The 20,754-nt window shown below is 30.7% G+C and overlaps 1 protein-coding gene across 1 annotated transcript; it reads left to right on the top strand.

Annotated features, from left to right (window-relative positions):
• Nucleotides 1–3,220: 3,220 nt before the first annotated feature.
• On the top strand, nt 3,221–10,629 carry LOC100526910 (uncharacterized). The gene is given in 4 exon segments (NM_001248922.2): nt 3,221–3,261; nt 4,808–4,862; nt 5,131–5,324; nt 10,123–10,629. Coding segments are annotated over 2 exon segments (663 nt in total). The 5' UTR covers nt 3,221–3,261; nt 4,808–4,862; nt 5,131–5,134; the 3' UTR covers nt 10,596–10,629.
• Nucleotides 10,630–20,754: the final 10,125 nt, after the last annotated feature.

Raw genomic sequence — 20,754 nt, 5'->3', positions numbered from 1 at the left:
TATATCAAACAGAGTCTTATTATGCATTGTTGGTATATAATATTTCTAAGGATAAGGTTAGACATAAGATAGGTAAATGTTGTATGTTAAATGATTATTTTAATTAATTTTAATTTTGAACCATTAATTTTTCATTGGGGGAAGCATAACGTTAGAGGATATGAAGGTTTTTGTTAGGTTATTTTGTTATGGAAGCTCCTGTCTTTTGCCTTGGTATCAATGTTGAGTAAAAGAAAATAGAACAAGAACTTATTGCAGTGTTTAAATTGTTGTTCAAATTTACGGCCAAAAGAACATACCATACTTCCAACGACTACACTGTTAATCGGTGCAACTTTTACTTTCAAAAGCGGCATTTCCGAATGGTGAGCACAAACGGTTTAAGTTGTGGAGGATGATTTGGGTTGGGTTGGTGGTTTGAGTGGTAGAACTCACAGGATGCAACAATGGACATGACAATGACGAAGTGGTAAGAAGCTTTAAAGCGCAAGAAGAAGAAGCTCCAAAGCACCAACATGTATGTCCCTTGCACAATTAGAAACTTTGATCCCCAAAGGGAGGCTTAAACTGAGAAGTACAAAGTGTTGGTTATTCACCAACACTTTTTCCTTCCAATTGGAAAGAGAATCAACTCCCAGCAACACTCATCAAGATCAATCTCTATAAAGTTTGAATATGGGTTTTTGCTGCAGAAAAAAAAAATGGTTTTTTGCTTAATTAGAAACCTCCCCAAAAGGGAGGCTTAAATTGTAAAAGGGAACACGTTGGTTATACACTCAAACACTCTCTACTTCACTATTGATCACATGATACAAATAAATTTAATTAAGAAAATATATTGTAGAACAATATTCAGCCAATAACAAGACAAAACAAAATTCTAACATCAAAGATCAAGCAAAAAAACTCCATCATTAATATGTCATCATCAAAATTCAACTAAGAACATATTGCGAAATTCCAGCACCTAAATTCCACAACTAAGAATAATATCAAAATTCAACTAATAACAATTTAAAAAACAACCAACACAAAGAAACTTCAACTAAGAACATTTTCAGCAACAAAACATACTGAAATTCAACCAACAATACAGAGCATGACCTCAAACTCACTAAAGAAACCTGTTATAACCAGCCAGATGCAATTTTATAACTATCCATGTACACATAATATAGTATGATTTATTTATTTTTGTTATAATTAAAATGGACAACTTAAAAGGTCAAGGTTTTGTTCTCTCCATTATCTTAATTATACATAATCAATACTCTCTCTCTTATCTTATTTGTATGACAAATGTTAATTAGTGTTTTAAAGATATTTGTTAAGAAATTTAAAATAAAAATATTTTTATTGAAAGGCAGAAAATTATATTATCTATGATTTTTTTTACAATTTTCTATGATTTATACAATAAATAATTTTTTTAATTCCTTAACGAAAAGTACTGATTAACAAGACCTTATCTGTATATGCATTTCACACACAAATCAGTTCCTCTGCAACTAGTTTTCTCTACAGCGGCCAATGTGCAACAGCTCATGTGCAACCAAATCTTAATTTTTGATTAGTTAATTCACGGTAATTTAAAGAAGAGAGAGAATATAGTGAATGATTCAAACTTTGGCTCCAGAGAAAAATGGTGGTGTAGAGGTAGTAGAGGATCAAGGTTCATTTCACACACTACTAACTAAATATAAAATTTCTTTTTTCAATCATCTCAAATTACTTTCATTTTATCATCATCAATGGCTATATTCATCAAAAGTAGCTAAAAAGTTAATTAAAAATTTAAAAATTAACCAGTAGTTGAGAGCTAGTTGGAAATTTTTAAGCTAATTTATTAAATTATAAATGTTTGAACTAAAAAATATAAAATAACATAAATAATATATTTTAAAAAGACAATAAGAAAATTGAATAAATATTTTAAAGAAAAAAATAAATAAATAATTTTAAAAAAAAATATTACTTAAAGTAACATTTTAAAAAACACTAAAAACTACTAAAAAAATACTATAAGCTACTTAAAAAAAATTATTTATCAAAAATTAAAAAAAAAACTTATAAATTAATAAAACAATTAAAAACTAACTAAGATAACTTACCTAACATATGTTTAAAGTTTTCTTCTCCATATCATTAATTAAGGCCTTGATTGCTAGAAAAATAGTGAGGCATTTAGAACAAGATAAGAAATGTTCTTTTTTTATATATATATAGCAGAGAAGAAGTGTTCCTAAACATTTAAACATTAAATAAAGAAAATGAGTGGCTTAAGAAATGCATAGTTTGTGGAAGAGTTTCAATTAATCTAATATTAAGCCGCACAATGAAAACGGTGAAATGCTGTTTTGGGTCAATAGTTTGAAGAGTCCACTTTCTTTTCGTTTTGTCGCTTACTATGTATATTCTAATACTGTCGTTGTTGTAAAAGCATCATGACCTATTGGCCCACAAAGAAAGCGCCAAAGCTACGAAGGTGTGGCTAATGGCTATCACCAAGTAAATAATCATGATAAATAATAATGCCTGAATATTGTTTTATAGATATCTGTATTTTAAAGATATTTATTAAAGAATTTAAAAAAATATTTATTATAAAAATTATAAAAGAATATAAAAAATATCATTAATAATATAATTTTATATATTCTAATAAAAAAAATTTAATTCTTCAACGTGGTAAGAATACTAGTTAGCCTTTTGTCTTATTTTATTTAGAGCATTATCATGTTGCTGATTTATAAATTAATGTTTCTCAATTGACTAAAAGTAGGAATCTGCTTTTGATTCATAGTAGAATTAAGTTCGCACCCTCACTTACACCCTTAATCTGCTAAAGCTTCGTTTACAGACGTATTCCAATTATTAAAGGCTTTTTAATTGGGTTTCCACTGTCTGTGGAAAAACTGAAGATTATGATCATGAAGATAAACAAAGTGGTGTCACTTTCTTCAGCTGCAGCTCTTAAATCTGTGTGTTCCAAAACTTTTTGAGGTAAAGTCTCAAAACTTTCTCTCTTTTCTCATTAATCACATTCTTGCTTAATTAGCTCTTCTTTTACAAATTCTTCTTCATTATATTCAGCTGCAGCTCTTAAATCTGTGTGCTCCAAAACTTTTTGAGGTGAAGTCTCAAAACTTTCTCTCTTTTCTCATTAATCACATTCTTGCTTAATTAGCTCTTCTTTTACAAATTCTTCTTCATTATATTCAGCTGCAGCTCTTAAATCTGTGTGTTCCAAAACTTTTTGAGGTAAAGTCTCAAAACTTTCTCTCTTTTCTCATTAATCACATTCTTGCTTAATTAGCTCTTCTTTTACAAATTTTTAATTCTTCATTATATAATTAGTTTGATAGTTGATAGTATATCACTCTAACTCTCAATCTTCCGTTCCTTTTTATCCTCCTTTTTGGTGGAAATAACTCTTCAACAAAAGATATATCTTCATAGAGGAGTTTCAAAATCATTCCTTACAATTTTTTGGGTGGGGGTTCTTTATCATGCTTCTTCTACCTCCCACCACCCCCTCTCTTCCTTTTTGTTTTCCAAGATAATCTTTCTTTAAAAAGAATCTATTTGAGGCACAGTGGGTTGTTAAATTCATGTACTTCTCTTAGCGAGAATTCGAACCTTAATTTGTTAATTAGGAGACTAACTTCTTCTGCTACACTCAATTCTGTTGGCTCCACCTCCCCTCTTGGATATGCAAACGAAACAAGCCCTTCTATCACACCAGTTTTCAAGTAACTTCCTTTTCTCATTCAGTCTATCATATTTTATCATACATCTTATGCTTCTCTAATTCGTAATAACCTTTACAAAGTATCAGTTGCATATAGAGTTCCTTTATCTTTCTTCCGATGCGTTTTCTGCTCCCTGATTCTGCTATTTTCCAACTTTGATCGCGGATTTCTTCCGTTATCTCCCAAACTCAGAAAAAAAAATAAAAAATACTCTCTTCTGTTTCTTATATATACAGGAACGTAGGTAGTATAATATACACTGACTTTGAGTAAGCCCAATTTTGGTTAACTGGAAAGTTAGCTAGCATACTGAAAGATCCTTTGCACAGACTTGAAATACGTTCAGGTATGTATGTATGTATGTATGGAATAACTGAATACGGATAGGTTGTTTGAGGTTTGAATTGCGAAGACTTGGTAGTTTGTAAGTCAATGTCCAAAAACTTTAAAGCAAAAAGATAATCACTTGTAGTTTAATACTACATTATTCTCTCGTGTGTCACGAAAGAGAGTGAGAGTTATCTGGCTGCACGTACCTAACTGACACGTTGCAAGTTAATATGATGATAGAATAAGACACAGGCATGAACACAGCCTCCTTTATTATTCTTCAGTACAAATTAATTTTTGTTTGATATGAGTAATATTATTATGAATGGGATTTTTTTTTAAACTGTTTTAGGTAACTATAAATAAGACTTGAAATTCAAATTATTAATTAAATTAGAATAAAGTTACATTACTTGTTGATCCACGTAATGGACGATTTATAGTCGTTGTAATGATCACGTTAATCTGTTCCCTGAAAGTGAAAAGAGGATTTATCACCACACCACACCAACGGCTCTATCTAATCTCTTTCGTGATTTCAGTTCCAACGTAAGAATCATACTGCTTTGGAACGTTGTTGCTATTTAATTTGCATGTGTATATATAAAATTTATATAATATTATCAAGACTCAATATATTACTAATAAGTAAAAGAAATACTCTCAATTAGCCTATTGGTTTTGGAGTTTGACTATAGCGTTGATCTTAAACAAGCGAAAATTAGGTGTGGGCCACAATTGAACACCGGAGCTACAGTGAATAATTGAATATTGTAAAAGGTTAGTACTGCGTCATTTGTAAAAAAAGGTAACTTTTTATTTTTTAAATTAAAATAATTATGTAATATGTATATAAATTAAATAAAGGATTAAGACACCAAATTCATGTTAGTTTATATATCACTTCGTTTTCTTTTATTTTCATTTTAAAAAATTAAATAAGAAAAATTGTACATATCTAAAGTTTTCTTCCTTTCTTCCAAATATCTTTAAAACACACCCTAAAATACTTGCTTATCAGAGTAAAGATTCTATGTTTGTTTTACAGAAACATGGATACGGTAAATGCAAACCCAGCAGCAACATCGTCACCATCACAAACGCAGGTGGTTGTTCCTATGGCTTCTGCTTATTTTTCAAGCCCTTCTGTTGAATTAACAACATCATCACCACAAGCACATGTGGTTCAGATGGCTTCTCCTCAACCTCGACACCCTTCCCGTCACATATTGGAAGATAAAAGTACTCTTTCTCTCTCCTATATTTTTATGCATGTATAATACTATATAGTTTCATTTTACTATAATTTTATGAAAATAATTACAACAAAAATTAAGTCTGATTTAACTTTTAAGCTAGAGACAGCTATTTGAATCTTGTGATGTCACAAATTTTGATTTCCAATTTTTAATCAATGCAATTACATAAATCAATTCATGAATTCACCATTGAAAAGATTATTAAGCATTTATTATCATATTGTAATACATTAGACACTATTATTTAGTGATAGTAACATCACTTTGAAAAGAAAAGTCTTCGGTCCAATAGACACAAATACTGCCAAAACCAACTTCGCAACATTAAAGAATCCACTTATTTTATCAATCATCTGTTTATTTTGCAAAGCCAACGCTAGCAATCATGGTACAAGATGTGGCCCCAATATAGGTGTGGACGTGTGGTTGTAAGAGACTAATCTAACTTATGTGGTCTCGAATTCGTGTTAGGAATGCAATTTGCATAAAATTTATCAGGGAGAGTTTTACCTCTTTAATTAGTATAGTATTATCAAAATAGGGTGATTAAATCCAAAATTAATAACTAACATGTGTTAGTCTAAATGATATTTGAGAGTAAAAAGAGGTCATTGATTGAGAGGAGAAATCTCAATAAAAGTTGGTGGATATTTGTTATGAACAAAACCATAAATACTGTTTGAATGTGTGCATCAGTCGCTTTGATTTTTTATTTTTTTAATTTATTTATTAAGTTTTAAGGAATTTGTTGTTAGGTTATTTGACTGTTATGTATCAGTCATTTAGTGGCTTAAGCTTAGTTGCTGAAGTTTAGTTAGTTGTTATTTTTTATTTTTCAGTTTTTAACTCAATCTATTTAAGTAATATCTGATGCAATCAATAAAGGTGTGCATTTTTGTTATTTACAATATTCAACTCTCTTCTTCTTTAATATATCTCCAACAAACTGGTATCAAGAGCTATTTTTCTCAAGGGGATCTGTGAATAATTCAACAACAAATCTTACCTTCCTTGATTCAATCCATAACATGGATTCTGAAACACCCTTTACAACATTAGTGCCACAATAAAAAAAATTATAAATTATGGGCAGCTAGGATGAAAGCCCACCTTAAAGCGAATGATCTCTGGGAAGCTGTTGAGGAAGATTATGGAGTTCTTCCCTTAATAGATAATCCAACCATGGCTCTAGCTCAAGAGTCATACTTTAAAGAAATCAAGGAAGTCCAAGGCAAAACCTACATTATTTGTCGTTGTTCTAGAAGAGATTTTTACCAGAATCATGCACCAAAACTCAGCATTTGAATTTGGAATTTCTTTAAAACTGAATATGAAGGAGATGACAAACTTAAAGGTATGCAAGTGCTCAATCTAATTCGTGCGTTCAAGATGCAGTGAATGAAGGAGTCAGAGACGATCAATGAGTACACGAATAAACTTCTTAGCATTGCTAACCAAATAAGGCTGCTTGGTTTTGAATTTTCTGATTCTAGAATCGTTTAGAAAATATTGTAGGCTAACTTGCAAAGCAATCAAGGAAAGAAAGACAAAAGGTGGAGTTTTAAGAAGAATTTCAACCCAAGTGTTATAGCTAGCGAAAAGAAGAGGGACTTTCCTCTTTGCAAGCATTGTAACTAGAAGGGTCATCCTCCTTTCAAATGTTGGAGAAGACCTGATGTAAAATGTGGGAAGCGCAATAAACTTGGCCACCATGAAAGAATATGCAAAAACAATTCTCAATAGAAGAACAATGCACAAGTAGTAAGCGAACAAGAGGAAGAGCAACAACTGTTCATACCATTATGTTTTACAAGCAACAATTCAAGCTCTAGTGATTGTTGACTTGTAGACAGTGGTTGTACTAATCACATGACTAGTAATGAAGAACTCATTAGAGATTTGGACAAGTCACAAGTATCCAAAGTTAGAATGGGCAATGGTGATTACATTACTATCAAAGGGAAGGGAATTGTTATTATAGAGAGTAGCACAGGTACAAAACAAATTTCTAATGTTTTGTATGCACCTGACATTGATAAGAATTTACTGAGTGTTAGGCAGCTACTTGAGAAGGGATTCAAAATCTTCTTTGAGAACAAGCAGTGCACAATCAAGGATCCGTATGACAATGAGGTCATAAGAATTAAAATGAGAGGCAAGAGTTTCTCACTTGACCCAATGGCGGAGGAGCAAGCAGCTTATATGGTTGCTATGACCAACACAAAGACTTGGCATAAGAGGCCAGGTCATTTTCATCATGCAGCAATTTTGAATATGCAAAAGAAGGAGTTAGTTTATGGCTTACGCACCATATTGAGTTCAATCTACCAAGCTGCAAGACAAGTTATTTTGGTAAACAAGCAAAGCTTCCTTTCCAAAAGGGAGCTTGGAGAGCTAACATGAAGCTGCGACTCATTCATACAGATGTTGCCGGACCTCATAAAAATCCTTCACTAAATGGGAGTAAATATTATATTATTTTTATTGACGATTATACAAGGATGTGTTGGGTCTATTTTCTTAGGTTCAAATCAGAGGTTGCAGGTGTGTTCTTTAAATTCAAGAACTGGATTGAGAACCAAAGTGGTTTTAGGATTCAAGTTTTGAGGTCAAATAACGGCAAGGAATACACCTCAAATGAATTTGATAAATTCTGTGAGGAGGTTGGAATTGAGTATCAACTTATAGCACTATACACTCCACAGCAAAATGGGGTCAATGAGTGGAAAAATAGAACCATAATGGAGATGGCTAGATGTCTGCTTCATGAGAAGGAACTTCCTAGAGAATATTGGGCGGAGGCATCAAATACTGTTGTATTTTTGTTGAACAGACTTCCCACAAAAGCAGTTGATGGGAAGACTCCTTTTGAGTCATGGTATGACTTTAAGCCACAATTAAAAAATCTGAAAGTTTTCGATTGTTTGTGTTTTACGAATGTACCACAGGTTAAGCGAGACAAGTTGGACAAAAGAGCGAAGCCCGACATATTTATCAGGTATAGCCTAACATCTAAAGCTTATAGAAATTTTCAACCTAACACAAGAAAATTATAATAAGTAGGGATGTAAGCTTCATGGAGAATGAGAAGTGGAGCTGGAACAATGAAAAAAATCAGCAAACTGATGATTTGAATCAAGAAGAGTTAGTTGATTATCCTCTTGTTCGTGACACTAGATTAATTACTGACATATATCAGAGGTGCAATGTTGCTGTGCTTGAACCAACAGGATATTAGGAAGCAGAAAAAGATCCTAAATGGAGGGATGCTATGCAGAAAGAGCTTGCTATGATAAAAAAAATCAGACCTGAGAATTAGTTGAAAGACCTCAACATCAGAAGATGATTGGAGTAAAGTGGGTGTCCTTAGTAAGTCTACTTTATATGTTAAAGGTGACAGTGATAATTCTTTTTGTGGTATCCTTATATATGAATGATCTCTTAGTCATTGGCAGCAACATTGAGCTTATTCAACAATTCAAAGAAGACATGATGCGAGTCTTTGAGATAACTGATCTTGGAGAAATGTCTTATTTCCTCGGAATAGAAATCGAACAGAGACAAAATGAAATATTCATTTCTCAACAAAAGCATGCAGAGGAGATTCTAAAGAAGTTTCGCATGGGTAACTGTAAGAGTATGAGGACTCCTATGTGTCAAAAAGAGAAGTTGTGCAAGGATGATGGAGCAACTAAAGTGGATGAGTTCGAATATAGAAGTTTGGTTGGCTGCTACAAGACCAGATATTATGTATGTTGTAAGTGTTTTTTCAAGATATATGAATTGTGCTAATGAGTCTCATCTTAGAGCTGCAAAAAGAGTTCTCCGATATGTCAAGGGAACTGTAAGCTTCGGTGTTAAGTTTTTCTTGACACCAAGCTTTGAGTTACAAGGTTATTCTGACAGTGATTAGGCTGGGTCTTTAAATGACATGAAGAGCACTTCTAGATTTTGTTTCAACTTCGGATCGGGAATATTTACATGGAGTTCAAAGAAGCAAGAAATTGTGGCTCAATCAATAACTGAAGCATAGTTCATCATTACAACAACATCTGTTAATCATGCTTTATGGCTGAGAAAAATTTTAAATGATCTGCACTTAGAGCAAAAAACGAGTACCAAAGTCATGGTTGATAATCAATCGACTATAGCTAGCTATCTCAAACAATCCAGTTTTTCATGGCAAGACCAAGCATTTTAGCATCAAACTACTATTTGTCAGAGATGTTCAGAAAGATGGTACAGTTAGATTGAAGTATCGCAAAATTGAAGATCAACTGGCAGATATATTCACAAAGCCTTTTGCAAAAAGCAGATTTGAAGATCTAAGAGAAAGACTTGAGATTTGCACCTACCGATCCATGATGCAAGGAGGAGTGTTTGAATGTGTGCATCAGTGGCTTTGATTTTTTATTCTTTAATTTATTTACCAAGTTTTAAGGAGTTTGTTGTTAGGTTGTTTGACTGTTATGTACTAGTCATTTAGTGGCTTAAGCTTAGATGCTGAAGTTTAGCTAGTTGTTATTTTCTGTTTTCAGATTTTAACTCAATCTATTTAAGCAATATTTGATGCAATCATGTGCATTTTTATTATTTACAATATTTAGCTCTCATCTTCTTTAATATATATATCTCCAACAAATACTTTATACTAATGACTTGGTGATAAAAAATAAAAATTAAAACCCAAATTAATACCAAATCAACTTAGAACTATTTTATACATAAATAAACTTATGTTGTCTTCAGCTGAAGTAAATTTTGCATTTTAATTTCTGCAGGGGAATACTTAGAGAAATGTATACCCCTTTATAAGCTAGCACTGAGAGGTGACTGGAATGCAGCCAGGCGCATGATAGATGCAGACACTAGTCTATTAAACGCTGCTATAACAAAGGAATGGGGTACACTACTTCATGTTGTGGCAGGAACAGACCAAGTACACTTTGTGAATCAGCTGGTGAAATTACTGAGCCCAGATGACTTAGAACTGCAAAATTTCAATGGAAACACCGCGTTTTGCTATGCTGCTGCATTTGGAAGCTTGCAAATTGCTGCTATGATGATCAAGAAAAATGCTTGCCTACCGAAAATCCGGGGCGGAGAAGGAGCCACTCCTCTTTACATGGCTGCCTTACAAGGAAAAGGTGACATGGCTAGGCATCTCTATGATCTGACTTCCGAAATTTTAGAAGAAGACGAGTGGACTACATTGTTCTTCCTTTGCATAAAGAATGGATTGTATGGTGAGTGAATTTGCCTTAGTTTTTCCTCCATTCATGAAAATTTACAAGGTTACTAGATAATTAAGCATCTACATATATCAATTGAGAGGAGTGCATGATTTAGAATATGAGAAGGATTAACCTAAATCAAACAACAATACATGAATTGGTTAAGTTTAAAAATTGTTTAATAATCTCATAATCACTTAAAAAATTAGCATGACTTTTTGATTTAATCTTAATTTTTCATGATTTTATCTAATGATCAAACCCCACTTTCTTGCAAATATAATTAGATCTTAAATGATAAAGATAAAAAAAATATACATAATTTAGTCATGCATATGACCTTTAACTAAATTTTAATCTTGATCATTCATAATTATATGAAGATTTTATAATTCTTCTCATCATAAAAGGATTTCTCACTTGATATATCACTAATATTTTTCTGATAAATAGGAATCAAAGACGATGTGTCAAGATATTTATGATAACTCACTAATATTTATAAAAATAAATCCATCTGTTTACATGGGAATACCAAATTTATATCAATAGTTATATATTTTCCCTCACTTGAATTTTTCATTTGACATACACTTCGCATAAATTTTGAAAATAGAAACAAAAATCAAATTCAATGTTGTTAGCTACACTTAATACGTACGTTTGTCAACAGGGTCATTGTCTCATTTTTTTTACAATTTGATAGGCGAGTTATTGTCTCAGGAATAAATCATAAATGTTTCGTGGTCACATGTCATGTCTATCTATGTCCAACCTATAATATTGACTAATTAAAGGAGAATAATTAATACATTGAACTTTCAGTAATTCAGTTACACCAAATGAATATATATGTTCGTCTTTACAGAATTTCGAGAATGGACAAGAATGAGTTATGAGGATCACATACTAATTAACGGCTCAGGACATGAATTTTTTAGGCTAGACACACTGAATTAAGGAAAGTTTTATGACATTTTCACAGAGAAGCCAAGAGTATAATTCGGTAAAGTTAGTTCTGTAATCATATATTGACAATGAATTAAGGAATAAATAAAGGACAGAATAATTGAAGCATATATATGTTAATCTATATAAATCTTTTCTATTTTATTACTGTTTAAATTGCAGACATTGCACACTAGACATGCCTTTGACTTTTACATGATCATGTTCTCATGCGTCACAATTGTAACTACAAGAAGGGAAAAGAAAAATAGAGCACATAAACATCCCTTAATTAAGATCTCTACGCAGGAGATCCATTTCTTGGAGAACAACTTTGAAGATTTACACACTTTTCAAAAAAAAAAGTTATTACTCATGCTGTTACAGTAAAACAGGCGGAGGAAAATGAGAGAGAAAAATAGTTGAAATACATAAAGGAAGGAGACGAAGAACAACAAAAAAATTAAGCCAACAAAAGATCCATGAAAAACAAAACAACATCAGATCTTTTTTGCAATAGAGAGAATCACGAAACAATTTTTTTTTTTAAAATAATACATCACAAAGAAGGAAAAGGGAGGAATACCAGGGAATGGGAGAAGACGAGGTGTGCAAAGGAGGAGGGGAAGGGGGGAAGAAGAAACACGTGAAGGAGGGAAAGGGAGGAAGAAGAAGTGGGAAAGAAGGGGTGTCGAGTAGAGAGACGAAGAGAAGGAGAGTGGGAAAGATGAGGGAGAGAGGAAGAAAGTTGTTGAGAGTTAAAAAAAAAAAGAATGTTGGCTGCAAAATTTAATTATATTAATATTGGAATTTTAGAGGATCCTTATAAGATATCAATATCATCACCAGGAACACATTACATTAGATTATCAAGAAGAGTTTTAGGAATACCTGAATACATAATGATTGATCAAACAAACGTAGTGGAATCTGAATCCGTATGTGATTTCTTATTTATGTACTCTTTTTAGGATCTGTTACGGATCAGATAACCAGCTAATAGCGTAACCTATAGCTTTATAGTTCTTCCTCAACCAGAACATCTTTATTCCTTAATAGGACCTTTGTAACTCTTCATATGGGAAAAAGAGAAACTATATGTGACGGCTCAATATATTGGGGATTATAGTCTTCTTATAGTGTATTAACCTAATAGGATTCTCATTATCCCCTAATGAGTCCACAATCACATTTGCTCATTTAAGTTCATATCCTCTGGTCAAGTTGTCTAACGAGCTCACTTAATTTAATCACATAAAATAAAATCCACTAATAATAAATAGCTAATATAATTGTCTTATAATATTAGTTCACATTAATTATTGGAATAGAAAATTTCAACAATCTCCCACTTGGGCTACATATTGTAACAATTATATCAAAAATTCTTAAGCGCACATCTATATGCTATTTACCTTTAGACTTCAACCTTAACAACCTGGTCCATCTCATGTATCAATAATGGAATCACTGCATCTTTCGTCACTACAACAAATGTAACTAGACCCCAATGACCATCACATTAATACACTTAATGACATAGGTCAATATGAATAAATACCATGGAAATTACATGTAATGTGATCTCCGTCATGTCTATTTTTAATTGATCCAAACTTTATTCTTTATAGAGATCAATCCAAACACAACATAAATATTGCAAACAAAACAAGCTTATAATGAAATGATAAACTTTAACTTTATTTCTACAGAAAATTCAAACAACAAAATGTTTGTAAACCGTTAGATATAGAACATAAGTAAGGCACCCACTAAACTAAGGTACTATCAGGAATTACACCTATATGAGCATTGTGCTCATGAAAAACTTTAAGTGTCATACCTTTAGTAAGTGGATCAGCTAGCATGGAATGAGTTCCTATATGTTCTACACAAATATGTATTTTCTGAATTCTTTATTTAACAATCAAATACTTTATGTCAACAAACTTTTACTTGGTTGAATCCTTAATAATACCGCTAAGATATTGTCTCAATAAACACCTCATGGCTACTTAATGTTGTCGGCAATAGACAAGCTCATTACAATAATTTAGCAATCATAAATTCTAGTATGATATCTCATAGCAAAATATTAACTCCACCAACACGGTTAAATGTGGATCCTTATGTGAAGTGATTGATATTAAGACATTAAAAAAAAAATCAAAGTCAGAATACCCAATGATCTCTAAACTTTTAAACTTTCAATATGAAAACATTTAATTTCTTGTTCTCTTCAATTAATGCATAATGCGCTTTACTACTTTCTAGTATTGCATACCAAGATTACTCATATATTACCTTAGGACTCCCACAAAAAATTATTTCAGGACAATAAAAAAACTTAAGCATACATGATAAATTGTAATATAATTGTTTTACAATAATAATTTGTATGATGATAGTAGGATGTCATCAATATATAATACTAAAATAATAAATTTACTCCCACTGAATTTTTAGCACACACAATCATCAACCAAATTTACCTCAACATCATAAGATATAATCTTGATGAATTTTATAATATCATAGATGAGAGACTTCTTTAAAAGCATAAATGGATTTCTTTAGTTTGCATAGTATAGACTTTAGATCATCTTAAACAAGGTTTTCTGGTTGCACCGCATAAATTATTTCATTAATGTTTCCATTTAGAAACGTAATCTTTATATCCATATATGCAAAACAATTATCAAAATGATCTACAATGTCATTATAGTCCTAAGAAAGTCTTTCTAAGAAATCAAAGAAAAAGTCTCTTTGTGATTAATGTCTTCCTTCTTGTAAAACTTTTGGCCACAAGACAATCTTTGTATATCTCAAAATTACCCATTGAATCTCTTTCAACTATAAATATTTATTTATAACTTATGGGTTTCACACTTTCAAGCAATTTGACGATAAGCCTTTGTACTTATCATTATTTAATTACCATATCTGTTTCTTGAACAATGATAAGTACAAAGACTTATCTATTGTCAATAACAAATTATTCTTTAAAGACAAAACTCTGAACTCAATTTCCTCAAGGAGTCTTGCATGTCTCAAACATGATCTTAAAGTGGGATTGTAAAACTTATACTTGCGATTGCTTTAAATGTAACAAAAAAAATTATAACTAATTATCTTTAAGTCCAACTTACCTTCATTCAACTTATAAGACATTGCTTCGACCAAACATTCCTAAATGTGTATATGCCTAATGTTAGAATTTATCCGACTCATACCTATAGGGTAGTGATTACTTTAATTGGTACCCTAAAAGGATATAAATTGTATTCTTTAATGTCTTTCCCCAAAGCGACTTTGGCAGAGAAGAATTAAACTTCTTACCATATTTGTACAGGTCTAGTTTCATCATTTTGCAACTTTGTTTATGCTAGGTTTGCTTAACATTACATGTTGTAAAACAATTTCACAATTATTGAAGAAAAATACATGAGACTCTAAACGTTGTACCTTATGTCATATATACCATAGTATTCCCCACGGTCACATTTGATAACCTTAATTTTTTTTTTTTTTTTTTTGCTTAGTTGAAGTTCAACTTCATCTTTGAAAGACTGAATGTCTAGAGGTCAAAACTTCTCATAATTTAAATAAAGATAAATAATCTATGTACATAATAAAATCTATTTTTTCATTCCATAAATCCATAAGGAATAGAACACAAATATATGCATGTATTAGTTCTAAGACATCCTTATTTCTTCTAGCACCTGAATTCTATTTTGTTTGTTTATTTTTCCTTTATATACTCAATATAGACTATAAGGGCCAACCAATACAAAGGATCCAGGATTTCCTATAACACAAACATCCAAATTCTCTATTAAGAGATATGATTTAAGCGTTTATGTTATAAAGTAACGAAATTCTCATTTAATTTTAAGTTTTGTACCACCCAAAAAATGTTTTCAATAGGAACACTTAAATATTCATAAAAGAACTCAATTTGCAACATTTGAATCACATAAGAGACTAAATTTATTATTTCTAATTGAACAAAAATAACTGAACTTGTCCAAATTAGAAATAAAATTTGGTTTAATAAATAACTCAATATATGTCTCAACCAAATTCAAATGAAATTCAGTCTTTTAAAGCAACATAAAAGTTCTCATAACTTCAACTATAACTTTATGTCATCGTCCACATAGAAGAATCTTTCATTATCACTTACGCAATATCTTCAACTCTCAACTGACTCCCCTCAAACTTTAAATTTTATACATGCAACTTTGGGATTTAAATAATGAGTAATTTAAACCATACTAGTAACAACAATAATAATTAAAGAAGAGAACAATAAATATACAATGCACCAATAATCTTTATGGTAAATTTTAAGACCCAAACAACATATCTAGTACACCATTAATCCTCAATCTTTGGATTGAAAAAGACAAACTACAAGTGATACTCTCAACGCATTTATCAAACATTGGTGATAAGTTCTATCAAACAAAGGTTATCTTTGGACACTCTGTTACTCACATGGAAAACTTATATGATGATTATTCTGATCAAATAATGATTGTTTTTGAACATTTCATTATTCACATAGAAAATCACATTATTAATAATCGTCGTATGTTTACCATTGCAAGCATATAATTATTCTACCAAATTGTGTCTTCCTTTGGACCAAGCATAATTCGCATGAATAATTCCATGCAACATCCATGTAAATTCAATCAAATCAACTTATGCAACAGAGGTTACTTTGGCAACATGTTGTTTCAATGAATTTAACCAAAAAATACAGGACAATTTAATATAATAAATGTGAGGTCTTAAAATTACACAACTTTCATATATAATTTAGTTATATAAAAATATATATAACATAACATGCAAATATTTTACAGAACAGACCCATCACAAGATACCTAGCTAGCACGACATTAATTCCTAGACAAATTAATTTGTACTTAGTAATGCAATGAATTCTGTCAAATAATAGCCTTTCTTTGGACTGACTATTATTCACATGAAAATACCTTTATAATTGTCACATATTTATCATCACAGGTATAAAATATTATTTGGTCAAATTGCGTCTTTCTTTAGGCCGAACACAATTCTCATAAATAATTTCATACAAAATCTATGCAATTTTAATTGAATCAATTTTCACAATAGGGATTATTTTTGCAATATATCGTGTCAAGCAATTTAATTAAAAAAATATTAGACATACAAATAAATGGGAATGATATGTTACTATTGGATTTAGACTCAATCATGATTAGGGGTGGGAATAGGCCAGGCCGGCCTACAGGGGCCTACGACCTGGCCTACATAAAGCCTTGCTTGGACTGACCTATTTAATTAAAAAGTTAGGCTCAGACTTTTTTAAAAGCCTATTAAATTAAATAAACTAGGCTTAGGCTTATTAAGAAGCCTTATAAGCTTGATAGGCCGGCTTATATATATGTATATATACTTATATTATTTTTTGGGTACAATTAATTTTTTTTTAAAACTAGCAGACTTTGATTACACATTACTGCTCCATAACTTTCATTCCTATAATCAAGTAAGACTTTAATTACAATTTAGGTGTGAGTCATGTGCCCCTTTATATTCCTCATTATTTTTATTGGTTTTTCCTAGTAACGTTTCCTTTTCCTATTAGGTTTCCTTTTCCTTTTAACTTTCCTGTTAAGTTCCTATTCTAGAGCAAACAAAAATCATATCATTTTCACTCCAAGCTTTGATAGAGGTAAAACTTCAAAACCTTACCATTTTTTCTTGCATCTTCTTATTCCTTTAACATTTTTTATTTCATCTTCTTTTTATCTTCTCTTTTCCATGCATATATTCTTTCTTCGTGGTGAAAGCCTACTAGCTCTTCTTCTCCTTTTCCGTGAAGGAATATTAAAGATTTAATGTGAAGAAGGCTTTTAAAAAGGCTATCAGGCCAGACTAGACTTTTAAAAAGGACAGACCGAGTCAAAATAAAAGCCTTTGATAGGCTATAAGTCAGGCTCAGGCCTCAAAAATTCATCGTAGGCTAGACTCAGACCTTTTAAAGTCTGGCCTGACATATTCCCACCCCTAATCATGATAAAAAAAATATAAAACATTAATTACGACAAGTAAATATCATATCCTTAACTTATATTTAATGTTATCGTTGATTTATACTTAAAATGCCTCAAGTAAATATTTCATCCGCCAACGTTATCACAAATTTATGAAAGGAAATAAAAAAATCATGTATAAATTCCTAAAAGAAATCTTTAAAAGATTTTATATTAATAAGAAAATAATAAGATTATTCATAAAAAAAAATTTTTTAGTACTGATTTATATTTGTGAAGCTAGTGCAATGCACTTTAGAGACCAAAGAAACTTTACTTCACCTTCAACTTTAATTTGCTCCCACGTTAGAAAACTAGAGTTATATAAATAAAATATATAATAATGTTTCTCCTTTAATTTATTAGCATTACAAGAAACATGAAGTACACATTTTATCCTAAAGGAAGTGAAACAAACCAATACACTATTAGAAAACGTTAAAAGCCAATCGTGAGAAACCATGATCAGTAAAACAACAAAGCAACATTTTTTTTTTATGAAACAGAAAACAACCCAATTCCTACAAACCAATCTATTGCAAAAAAAAAACAAAAAAAAACTTTGATTCACAATAATCTAACAGTAATGGTGGCGGCTCTCATACCACTTGTTGGAATTTTAGAGGATCCTTATAAAATACCAATATAACCACCCGGAACACATTATATTAGATTATCAATAAGAGTTTTAGGAATACCTGAATACATAATGATTGATCAAACAAACGCAGTGAAATCTGAATCCGTATGTGATTTCTTATCTTTGTACTCTTTTTAGGATCTATTACGAAACAAATAACCGACTAATAGCGTAACCGGTGGCTTCATGGTTCTTCCTCCATCAGAACCTCTTTATTCTTTAATAGGACCTTCATAACTCTTTATATGGGGAGAAGATAAACTATATGTGATGGTTCGGTATATTGGGAGACAATAACCTTCTTATAGCGTCGTAATAAGGTTTTCATTATCTCCTAATGGGCCAACACTGACATCTGTTCATTTAAGTTCATATCCTCTAATTTAGTTGTCTAACAGACTCACTTAATTTGATCACATAAAATAAAATTCACTAATGATAAATAACTAGTATAATTATTTTATAATATTAGCTCACATTAATTATTGGAATAGAAAATTTCAACAATTAAATTTAATAAATATTTAAATAAAATATTTAAAAATAGAGTTCATTTAGGACCTATTAAAAGTTATAAAATATTTCAAAATGAGATTTACCACTAAAAGAAAAAAAATTATGAAATCTTTAATCTTATGTAACATTAAAGATCCATCAAAAAATAGTTTAAGATTTCAACATGAGATCTCCCACCAAAAATGCTTTAAGCGGTCATCAATTAACTATGCAGCAATTGCATTCCTAGCAAATTTGGAAAATTTTGCAGATATAGCTTTGAAAATGCTAAAAAAACACTCAATGCTGGCGTTGGAAAGGGATGAGAACAACGACACGGGCTTGCATGTCTTGGCTCGACAGCCTGGTGGTTTTACTGGTCGTAGTCAATGGTGGCTTCCAAACCAAATCTTGGACTATAGTAAGTTTTTACAGTCACTATTAATACTTGGAAAACTAGGTAAAAGGGTTCATGTTCTCCTTATACTGCTTTTCATGCACTCTAGCCATTTTTACCAGCCAACTAATATTTCAGTATGTGTAAATATTTATCTTTATATAATTAAAATTCATAATAAATAAATATTTTTAATATAAAATTTTATTATGGTTAAAATTTATAAAAAAAAATATTTTTAATATATAAATTATATTTTAGATTTATAGTTCACAAATTAATTTATAATATCATTTTTTTAACTATTGATATTTTTTTAAGAAAAACGAAACTTTTGAAATTTAATTTAGAAACAGATAAAAGAATGTATATTGAAAAGAATAGATCAAATATTTAAGAAAATTAAGTATAAAAATAAGGATAAAAGAATGATAGTTTGACTGGAAAGAGATTTTTTTTTATTTTTACAGGTTGCCAAAATAGTATATGAAATGTACATGAGAAAAGAGAGAGGTTACTAAAAATAACTAATTGTATATTGAGAATGACTCACCAAATTGTGTGTTCTAATTTTTAAGATGAGAATATTTTTTTTAACATTATCTTCAATCGATCCACATTTTTAAGATAATAAATACCTTAATAGTATTCATATTATTGATTATATTGCTTCAACCAGAACATTTACTTCATCATTAGTTTCTAATGGCATCACTGACTAGTCCAATTATCGTGACAGGCATGAAGACAACACCATTCGTCCAACTTGTTGAGTGTCTTTGGAACAAGCTTCTCCAACAAGATTACGATGAAACAGAGATGAGGAGTTTCATAAATCTACCATCACAAATAACATTTGATGCTACACAAGTTGGAAATTTTCAATTTGTAGCTACACTTATGAGGTCTTTCCCTGATTTATTATGGGAAATGGATGAGAAAAACCGAAGTATAATTCACATTGCTGTTATACATCGGCATTCAAGTATCTATAGTCTAATACACGAACTAGGCTCCTTCAAAGATTTCATATCGACTTTTGAAGATGATGAAGGAAACAATATATTGCACTATGCTGCTAAGTTGACACCTCCTGATAAACTTAGCTTAATTTCTGGAGCAGCTCTTCAAATGACACATGAATTACGATGGTTCGAGGTATATTTCCCACAACTCACAATACCTGTGGCTGTTATACTATGCATATATTGATCTTTCTCTTTCATTTCATTCAGTTTCAAACCTAAATCAAGGTGATTTTGTAATTACTTTTACTTAAGCATCAGTTGTTTATTATTATTATTATTATTATTATTATTATATAGACGGTAAGTATATTCAAATCGAAATCTTATTAGACTTTAATTTTAGTACATTTAAATTAAATTCTTATATATTATTGTTAGGGTCAATAATATTTTTAATTCCTGAATGGGTTATTTTTTATTTTAGCTTCCGAATTTTAAAATCATAAATTTCATTCCCTTTATTTTTAAAATATCCTAACTTTTAGTCCCTAAAATTATAAGGTTTGGTTCCCTACAGTATTAGCTTTGAGGACTAATGCTTGGGTATTTCAAAAGTACAAAACAGAAACCTTAGTT

The sequence above is a fragment of the Glycine max genome, chromosome 15 (assembly GCF_000004515.6).
Source record: "Glycine max cultivar Williams 82 chromosome 15, Glycine_max_v4.0, whole genome shotgun sequence".
Classification (NCBI taxonomy): domain Eukaryota; kingdom Viridiplantae; phylum Streptophyta; class Magnoliopsida; order Fabales; family Fabaceae; genus Glycine; species Glycine max.
The sequence above is the reverse complement of the archived record's forward strand: the minus strand, read 5'-3'. Positions and strand labels throughout refer to the sequence as shown.